This window comes from Suncus etruscus, chromosome 1 (genome assembly GCF_024139225.1).
Source record: "Suncus etruscus isolate mSunEtr1 chromosome 1, mSunEtr1.pri.cur, whole genome shotgun sequence".
In the NCBI taxonomy this organism is placed as follows: domain Eukaryota; kingdom Metazoa; phylum Chordata; class Mammalia; order Eulipotyphla; family Soricidae; genus Suncus; species Suncus etruscus.
The window spans coordinates 87,668,240-87,678,290 of record NC_064848.1 but is presented as its reverse complement, the minus strand read 5'-3'; the positions used below and the strand labels follow the sequence as shown (position 1 = coordinate 87,678,290).

Sequence of the window (10,051 nt, the reverse complement as noted above, 5' to 3'; positions counted from 1 at the left end):
AGCTCACGTCATGAAGTGAAGAGTGATGAGTGCAGTCCGAGAAATAACTACATTGAGAACTATCCTAACAATGAGAATGTATGAGGGAAAGAGAAAGCCTGTCTAGATTACAGGTGGGGGTGGAGTGGGGAAGAACAAGATTTGGGACATTGGTGATGGGAATGTTGCTCTGGTGATGGGGGCGTTCTTTCATGACTGAAACCCAACCACAATCATGTTTGTAATCAAGCTGTTTAAATAAAATATTTTAAAAAAAGAATTTTTTAATACAATATAAAAGCATCAGAGCCAGCTCAATAGCACAATGGGTAAGGCACTAGACTTGCATGTGGCTGACTCAAGTTTAATCCTTGGCACCCCATAAGGTCCCCATAACCTTACAGTTACACTTACTCCTGTAAGTGCAGTGGTTGTGGCCCAACCAAAACAAACCATCAAATTAAAAAAAGAAATGTATGACCCCTAATAATCATAAATGTGTATTACTACATATTAATATTCATCTGCCCTACATCTCTTGATCTCTCTGTTCCATTGGTTGATAAGCAATTTACAGTCCGTTTGGGACTTTCATGATTTTAAACAGAAATTCACATTGTGAAACTTCTCAGTCTTGTGTAAACGTGGACAATAATTACTTCTAGTGGTTATTTTACAGTTTATTTTACAAGTCCTAAAGGCTTAAAAAGAGGTCTGAACGTCATTTAAAACATAAAATATGATAAAATGGATAAAATGGCTATCTTTGAATTAGTCACAGAATTATTATAAAATATACATTATTTAATTTAATCTCTGGTTATTGACAATCAATAGTAACTTTTGTTTCATAAATATTTAAGGTCAAGATAAGGAAAATAGTAAGGGGAATACTTACTATGGGAAGACCCATAGCATTGAAAATAGAATACATCTATCCCTTTTCTGAAACTATGTTTAAATTATAAAGAGAAGGTGATACAAACACATGACAGGTATGCATAAAGTATTGTTGCTTCAGTGTAATAAATTCCAAAATAGAAGAAAAAAGAGAAGTGAAAACACTACATTATTGTGATGGTGTAAAACTGAAAAAGAAAAGCATTATATCAACTATTAAATTTTGGCAAATTTTATATATATCCTAAGCAGTTATTTTACATTTCACAGATTCTATAATAACATTTCTCTATGAGAACTATAAATAATCAGTATTTAATACTTTCCTATTAAAAACTAATTCTAATTATGAAAAAAAAAACAAAATTAGGCTGTATAAATAATCAGGAAGAAACAAAAAAAATTGACCCCAGAAAAACAAAATAAAGTTTTTCTTCTAAAACCAGTACTACTACTGCATATTTATAATGGAGATAGAGCAACCTTGCAACAAATATCTAGCAAATATTCAAAACTAAAAAAAATAGATTTTTATAGCATTTTTAACCTCTAAGTACATCAAGTAAGTACATCAAGTGAAAAGTTGTAAAGACACCTATTTTCTAAAATAAGAAGTTACAAATAACTAGATGTTCATTCTGGGAAAGTATTTTTTCCTTTGCTTTCTTTCTTCATACTCCATTTTTCCTTTTGGTTGTTATTTGATTTCTTAAATAAAACAGATGCCTAAACAGAAACACCCTTATGAGTCTTCAGAGTGTGGGATGAGTTGCGGTTATCAACACTGTGCAGATGAAAGCACCGTATCAACATTTTAAAATAATCTGTTTTTGGCACACATCACAAAGAATAAGAACAGCACTGGTGTAATGAGGGGAGAAAGGAACTCTTATTTACTGCTGGTAGAAATGCCATCTAGTCCAGCCTTTCTGGAAAATAATATGGATCTTCCTCAGAAAAACTGGGAATTGAACTCCCATATAATCCACAATACCACTCATGGGAATATACTCTAGGAACACAAAACAATACAGAAATGCCCTCTGCACTCCTATGTTCATCACAGCATAGCACTATTTACAATAGTCAGAATCTTGAAACAACCCAGGTGCCCAACAACAGATGAGTGGCTAAAGAAACTGTGGTACATCTACACAACGTAATATTATACAGATATTAGGAAAAATAAAGGTATGAAATTTGCCTATACATAGATGAAAATGGAGATTACTGCTGAGTGAAATGAAACAGAGGGAGAGGGATAGACTTAAAAGTACTTTACTATGGGATATAGGAAAAATAAAAGACAGTATGGTAACAAATCCAGAGACAATAGAGATAAGAGCCAGGAGGACCAGCCCATGATATGAAGCTTGCCATAAGAGCAGTGAGTGCAGTTAGAGCACTAACTGTATTGATAATTACCAGGGAATTGATAGTTGGAACTGGTCAGTTTGGACAAGAACTGGATGCTGATAAAGGGTAAAATGATATGTATGGCATCCCCTCATTGGCAATAGTGCAAACCACAATATCGGAAAGAAGAGAGAGAGAGAGAGAAGAGAGAGAAGAGAAGAGAGAAGAGAGAGAAGAGAAGAGAGAGAAAGAAGAGAGAGAAGAGAGAGAAAAGAGAAAAGAGAGAAGAGAGAAGAGAGAAGAGAGAAGAAGAGAGAAGGAGGAGAAGAAGAAGAAGAAGAAGAAGAAGAAGAAGAAGAAGAAGAAGAAGAAGAAGAAGAAGGAAGAGGAGGAGGAGGAGGAGGAGAAGGAGAAGAAGAAGGAGAAGGAGAAGGAGAAGAAGATGAAGAAGAAGAAGAAGAAGAAGAAGAAGAAGAAGAAGAAGAAGGAAGAAGAAGAAGAAGAAGAAGAAGAAGAAGAAGAAGAAGAAGAAGAAGAAGAAGAAGAAGAAGAAGAAGAAGAAGAAGAAGAAGAAGAAGAAGAAAGAAGAAAGAAGAAAGAAGAAGAAGAAAGAAGAAAGAAGAAAGAAGAAGAGAATGCCTGTCCCAGAGATGGGTAGGGAAATGGGGGACTTTGGTAGCAGGGTAGTATACTGGTGAACGGGTGGTGTACATTTTATGGCTGAAACCCAACTATGAACATTTCTGTAACCACAATGTTTAAAGAAATTATTTTAAATTAATTAAATAATCAATCTATTTTCCCCTTACAGAGAATGTTTTTAAAAGTGCAAATTTTTTCTATTTCTCCTCAGTATAACCATTCTAACACTGTTTTTTTCAGTAGGTTAACTACTAGAAAACAATCCTGATCTGATCACTTCGTCTTAAAAAATATCTCATAATGAACAGATTAGAATTTATCAAAGGCATTATAAACACAATATTTCAGAGATTGCTGATTTGTTTAGGGAACAAAATTTTCATATGCCAATAAATGCTAGTTTATGATTATTCTTCTTAATATATTTGTGATGCAAAGTTGCTTTTTAAAATAAATAATTCTAATACCTAAAATAAGTTAAGGTTCATGGAGAAAATTTAAATTACACTTGCTATATATTAAAGAGAATATAACAGAAAACTTGTTGGACAAGTAAAAGCTATTAAAAAATTGAAATGGCAAGATGAGACTTTTAAATTATTGTATCAACTAAATAAAAATCTAATTAACAAAATCTAAACCTGATCTAAAATCCCATACTGTCAAATAAATGATATTTCTGTGAATAAAGTATATTTTATCAAAGCACTTAGTACACTCTAGTTATTAAAATAAGTGAATGTTACATTATTAGTATATAAAATATATTTTTATTATGTATATTAACTTTATGTAAATATCTGCTGGTACATACAATCTTCACAAAAATGATTTAGCAAACTACCAAAGGAGAAAATTAAAAGGCTGTTATTTCCTCTTATCTGTTTGTTGCTGTTTTGACTCTATAGTTAGGGATCATTCCTGAAAGGGCTCAGAGACCTCATGTAATGTCAAGGATTGAACCAAAGGTCCAGTGCTTCCAAAATATGTACCATATACCTCTGGCCCAAAAGGACTGATTTTTTTCGATTACCTCATACAATTTTAATACTTGGTTAACTACAACCATGCAAAGAATAAGGCTGCTAAGTGTTCATATAAATTAAGGAATGCACTTATTTAAAAAGGCAACATAAAAGATTAGAAGAATAATTTAGTCTAGCTATCTTCAACACTAAGGTTAATATAAGTTTACATGGCCTACTGCCTCCTTTTCAAAACACACTCTCTCTCTCTCTCTCACACACACACACACACACTCTCTCTCTCTCTCTCTCTCTCTCTCTCTCTCTCTCTGAAATCTACTTCTTAATTTTTTTTTTTATTTTTTTTTATTTTTAGGCCATACCCGGTGACCCTCAGGGGTTACTCCTGGCTCTGTGCTCAGAAATCACTCCTGGCTTGGGGGACCATATGGGACACCAGGGGATCAAACCATGCAAGCCAAAAGCCCTACTACACTGCACCACTGCTCTGGCCCCTAAAATTTACTTCTTTTTTTTTTTTGGGGGGGGGGGTTTGGGTCACACCTGGCAGCGCTTGGGGGTTACTCAGAAATCGCTCCAGGCAGGCCTGGGCCAGGACCATATGGGATGCCAGGATTCGAACCAATGACCTTCTGCATGCAAGGCAAACACTTTACCTCCATGCTATCTCTCCAGCCCCTAAAATTTACTTCTTAATCGAAAAAGTACCTATTTCCAAGTGTACCCAAGATACTCTGTGTGCCCTCATATCCCTAGTATTATCCACTTTGGAAAACTCTAGATGAATGGTTGTCTTTATTTCATAATCTTAAAAGAGTCTGTCAAACTAAAACCTCTGGTTTTTATGCATAATTTTTCTGTGACAAAAACTTAAAAACTAAAATACAAATTATGTTTTTGAGATAAAAAATAAAATAATAACAAGCAAAGAATTTATCTAATGTGCTAAATAAACAACTCCAACTTTTCCTCTGAATAAAATTCTTCTGTCACTTTCAACTTTACACTGACACGTCCTACCAAAGTTGTGCATTTGCTACTAGCAATCACAAAATACCAGGGCATAAATTTTATTATATGATTGAAGAATCTTTTATAGCTTGAAATTCAGCAATATATAATTTAATCTGAGCTAAAAAATCACCATTTATATATTTCTTTAGGCAGATTTAGAGTACCTCATTAAAAATGCTGTTCCACAATACTACATGGGATAGACCACTATTATAGTGTTCATTACAATATCGCTTAGTACTCTAGATATGAAAAATATGTTTTCCTAAAATGCTCCATGAACAATCTAACCCTGAAAGCTTCAGTTACAAAGTTCACCCCTACCATCAATGAAGGGCCTAGAAATTGAAAAACGTTTCCACTTTACCTTCAGTTTTTAACTCCTCAGGAATCTGACTTTCCCTACCACCGCCCACTCCCGTAAGATGTCACATGGCTCCCATAGCGAAAGGACATCTCAGACTTTTATCTATTGCTTCAGCAAGAAGCTGCAGCCACCGCTCCTGCCAACTTATTCTATGTGGCCCTCTTTCTCCCACCTCCCCTCAATGTGGACTATTGCTTGCTATCAGATTAGCTCCAGAGAGGCCCCCAACTTCAGGACCCTGACTGCTGCAGACCATTTTTCAGACTTCACAAGCCCACAGTGCAGGACAAATATGTGCCCTGGACCTTATCCCTCCCTCAGACTATCTCAAAAGACTTAATGGAGATATCTATATTTTCTTTGTACTTTTACTTCCTTAATGATTATAACTCTTAGTGTTTATTCCATATGTAGAGGTAGCTCCTTTTACCCCCCCCCCATTTTATTTTCTTTTTCTTTCTTTCTTTTGGTCTTGTTTTGGTTCTGCTTAGTAGGAAATTCTAATAGAAAAGTCCTGCTTGGGATAAGAACTCAGGTCAAAACCAGGCCACAGAGCTTATACAGCATGTTATTTTTACCCCCAAATGCACCAAATAATATAACTGGCATCATTTTTTTCTGCATAGGCACACTAAAATGGGGGAAATCTTATGTATAGAAAGAAGTTCTTATCTAATAGGGTTAAAAACTCATGAAATTTATAATGCAGGGACCCCTTTCACCCTGAACAATCATCATGCGGACTTGACTTAGACCTCATGTTATCAGACATCAACCATCCAATGCCAAACCCCAGACCCCAATCTTAGAACAGGCACGTTTTCCTGAACCTGCACCAGGAATCAAACTTCCCCCAAGGAAGACCTTAATACTGTGCTGGCACCAACTTAGCCAGGGTGGATTCCTATGACACCCTGATGACTGGGGAAGCAGCAACAACTTGATCTAAGAGCAAGTTGCCCTACTTCACCACATAATGGTGAGATGAAATAAGAAGACCCTCCATCCTAGGATCTGTGCAAACACCAAGATCACTAATTGCAGAAGACTGTCTACAACAACCTCGACTTGAAGAGAAATTTTCCTGGGACCAGAAAGAAAGACTTTATCCTAGGCTTTGCCTTAGGATCTTGGAAAAACCAAGATCTCTAATTACAGAAGACTGACTCTGACAAATGCGACTGAAGAGAACTTTTTCTGAGACCATAAAGACGTTGGAGTTTGATATCTAACATTTCTGGAGCCTGTAGTTGGTCTCAATATGCTTCAAGGGTGGAGACACTCTGTATCACTTAGGCCAAGGAATTTCCTTTCTAATTTCCCAACGTTTACTGTGCCTATGCAAAAACAAAACAAAAAAACTTGCCACATATGTCCCCACCTTTTTTCCCATTTTTATTTTTATAGCTTCTAGACAGGGGTCCCACCTTTTTTTTACAGAACCATAGAATGTGAATCATCTTGTTCTGCCTCATATTTATGTCTTCCTACAAACTGAAAAAAAGAAAGAAAAAGTGGAAGGGATCCAGGGGCCAAGCGATCTCAGGAACATAGAGTGGAAATAAAAAAAATGGTCATCCCTAAATATTCAAACAATAGTAGAATCAAGAGACCCAAACTATAACAAGCTATACACAAAATGGACCTGTTACACTAGCAGTCTAGGGGGCCAAGGGTGGAGGTATGGGACACATGCTGGGAACTATGAATAGATGGATGTCAAAAATGGTGGTGCTAAGGGCCCTAATTCACTGACACTATGTACCTGAAATACAACTGTGAAAGATTTGTAATTCACATTGCTCTCAAAAAACAAAAACAAAAAATCATAATTAAAAAAAAGGCTGTTCCAAATTGATTTAATCCAATCTCCTTGGAAAACACTTTCTCACTCTCTTTTATACCTCATTCCTGTCTAAACACTAAGCATGCAGTAGACCAACTAACTGTTAATCTATCAGAGTGTTAATAGATTAAGTCCCAGTTTGGCTGCTGTGTATCCTTAGGCAACTTAACCTCCTATGACTTGTCTTTAAAATGTAAATAATATTGTAATTCAAATAAATCCAAGACTAGTAATTATAAAATACATCATTATTTTATGTAACAGTAAAAAAAGTTATTATTTAAACTTTGGCCTACAATCAAAATTTTAAAAAAACTTAATTTGATTACAGATATGTTAAAAATGGAATGAGAAAAAAATGAAATATAGTAACTTCTATCTACTCAATAAAGATGTTGTAAAGATAAAATTATTTCAAAACATACAAAAGCCTGAGTAGAAGTGCTCAGTATTTGCAGGCAGTATTTGCCAAATTTTAATTTCTAGTGTGTAATTCCTTCTTTTGCTTTCTGTATGTATGTAACATACATGTATGTTGTGTATGTAACACAAACAATATGGAATGTGTACTTAACTAAATTCTTTCAACTTTGCTTGAGGTACACTGATACTCACATATTGGAGGTTTACAGCCTAAACCTCTACCTCTAATATAAGGAAAGATTTATTACTTTGAAGGTTTATGTGTTTCAGGATTCAAGCATATGGCCTTGAGTAAAGGGGTGGTTTTACACTGGGAAAGCTCACTGACAGCTAAAAGTTCCTGTTAATCATTGCTTTTTCCAGTTTAATCTGACTCCAGTTAATGCCAGTTAGTCTGGGCAAGTACAAACACCAGGTTTACTGCTTCACACACAACGCATTGAGGACCTACAGAATCTAATGACTACAGATTAAGGAGGCTTTAGAACATCCCCATCCATGTTGCTACACTGACTCAAAGTTCCATCTCATTCTATTTTCCGTAAAGTATAAAGCTTTGCATCAATGTAGTTTTCTAAAGTTAAACGCACAACGAAGAGGAAGGGGCGAAAAAATTGAAATGCTTCATTTGGACTATAGCAAGTTACAAAATTAATCTCTACAGTCATCACATATATAAAATTGAGTTGGATTAGTGTTGCTTTATACAAACTAGCATAAACTAATGGCAATTTAAAGATGCCCTTCAGTTATAAGAAATCAATGAATGAATCCACTGGATTGGCTTTATTATACATATGAAGATTGAGCTGGACTTCTGTTATAGCCACTGCAGATGAACCAAACAAAGCCTTATCAGAGCATATGACCGACCTGCTGAAAGGCTAAAGGAGTATGAAGAACATTTAAAATGAATGTATGTATAGAAAGAACTATCCATCTAGAATATGTTTAAGTGCTGGAGAAAACAAAGCAGCAAAAAGGCCTTTGGAAAGATATCCTGGGATTAAAAAAAAAAGTTAAGATTCCAGTACCCCCACTTACTGGCTATTTTGCCAAACTGGGTGTGAAGTTAGCTAGGAAGAGCGTCCACTACACACTGCATCTTGAGATGTGACAGTCCAGATGGTGATTCTGATAATACATATACAAAGAGCTCCCAATAAAAGAACCTATCAATGTTAATTTCCTTCAGTCTGTCAGCCTTTTTTTTTAGTGGCATTGGAGAATTGGGGGCAAAATTAACCAACAAGGACAAGTAAATATCCCTGGAGGTCTGAACAAGAATTCATTAGAAATGAAGGCCAAAAGACCTTTCTCCTTGACACAAGGCCCCACAATGAGGCCCCTTTCAAACTGCTTCCAACTTGACTGTATTGCCCTCTGGACTCAGAAGTCAGCCCTAGTGGGGAGTAGGTGTGTGTGTACAGGGGAGGTGGGGTGCACGCTCAGAACCTTCCAGTAGTCTCTCCATCGCCAAGGGCGGGTGCTTGGGTGGCATCTCCTCCACTTGGCAAGGGCATCTTTTTTTTTTTTTTTACTAGCTGTCACCCCAGCAGCCCAGTAAAAAAAAGGGGCGGCCCTTGCCGCTGTCCAGCAACCAGACTGCCCTGCTGGTGTGGGGGGAAGACACAGGCCAGATTCCGAGGAGCCAGACCCCCAGGATGCAGAATGCACGCCCCCACTCCAAAACCTTTCAAAGATCCCCCCTATAGGCCCGGCTTCCTGCAGCGGGGGACCCCCATTCTCGGGCCTGGCGCGTGTCCCTGGCCCGGTGTGGCCTGGCTGGGCCCGGTGCATGCAGGAGCCGCCCCCTCAGGCCAGGCCCCAACGGAGGCGCCTGAGAGGGGCCCGAGAGGAGGGTCGGACGACGCACTGGGCGGCTGTGCGGGCACCGGCGGGGTGCACGTGGGCCTCGGGCGGGGGGCACGTGGGGGCGCGCCTCCACCCGCGGCGCGTGGGCGTGGGCTGGGCCGAGCGCGGGGGGCGGCCTCCCGCTGCCCTCCTCCTCCTCCTCCTCCTCCTCCGGCCGGCCGGCCCGGGCCCGGGGGAGGGCGCGCTCACCTCGGTAGCGGCGGGAGGCGAGGTGGCACGCGGCGAGCAGCAGCACGGCCCCCAGCGCCAGCAGCTTGGCGCTCCTCACGCTGAAGTAGTGGTTGATCTCGCGCTTGCCCAGGGAGTAGGCCAGGGCCGCCATCTTGGTTCCTCCATGACAACAGCGCGCGGCCGAGCGGGGAAGGGGCGCCGCCGCGCAGGGGCAGCAGAGGGGCCGCGGCCCGCGCAGCCAGCCCGGGGCCCGCCGCCGCTCCCCGAGGCCGCCGCCGCCGTCGCTGCAGGAGCCCGCGGCCGCGGCTACGCCCCCGGCCTGGCCTCGACCCTGGGCCGCCTCCGCGGCCTCCCCCGAGCCCCGCCGCCGCGACTCCGCCGTGCCCGGTCCCCGGGCGCCCTGGACGCCTGTCTCCTCCCCTTCCTCCGCCTCCCCGCTAGCCTCCTGCCTGCGGAGCGGCTGCGGCTGCGCCTGCGAGGGGGGTCCGGAGG

General features: G+C 39.8%; 1 protein-coding gene across 1 annotated transcript in view; it reads right to left on the bottom strand.

Annotated features, from left to right (window-relative positions):
- CASD1 (CAS1 domain containing 1) overlaps positions 1 to 9,798 on the bottom strand; it is a 46,272-nt gene extending 36,474 nt beyond the window's left edge. The window contains exon 1 of the mRNA XM_049784557.1: positions 9,578 to 9,798. Coding sequence (XP_049640514.1) covers positions 9,578 to 9,710 — 133 coding nt within the window. The 5' untranslated portion in view covers positions 9,711 to 9,798. The remainder of the gene's footprint in view (positions 1 to 9,577) is intronic.
- Between the last annotated feature and the right edge of the window lie 253 nt (positions 9,799 to 10,051).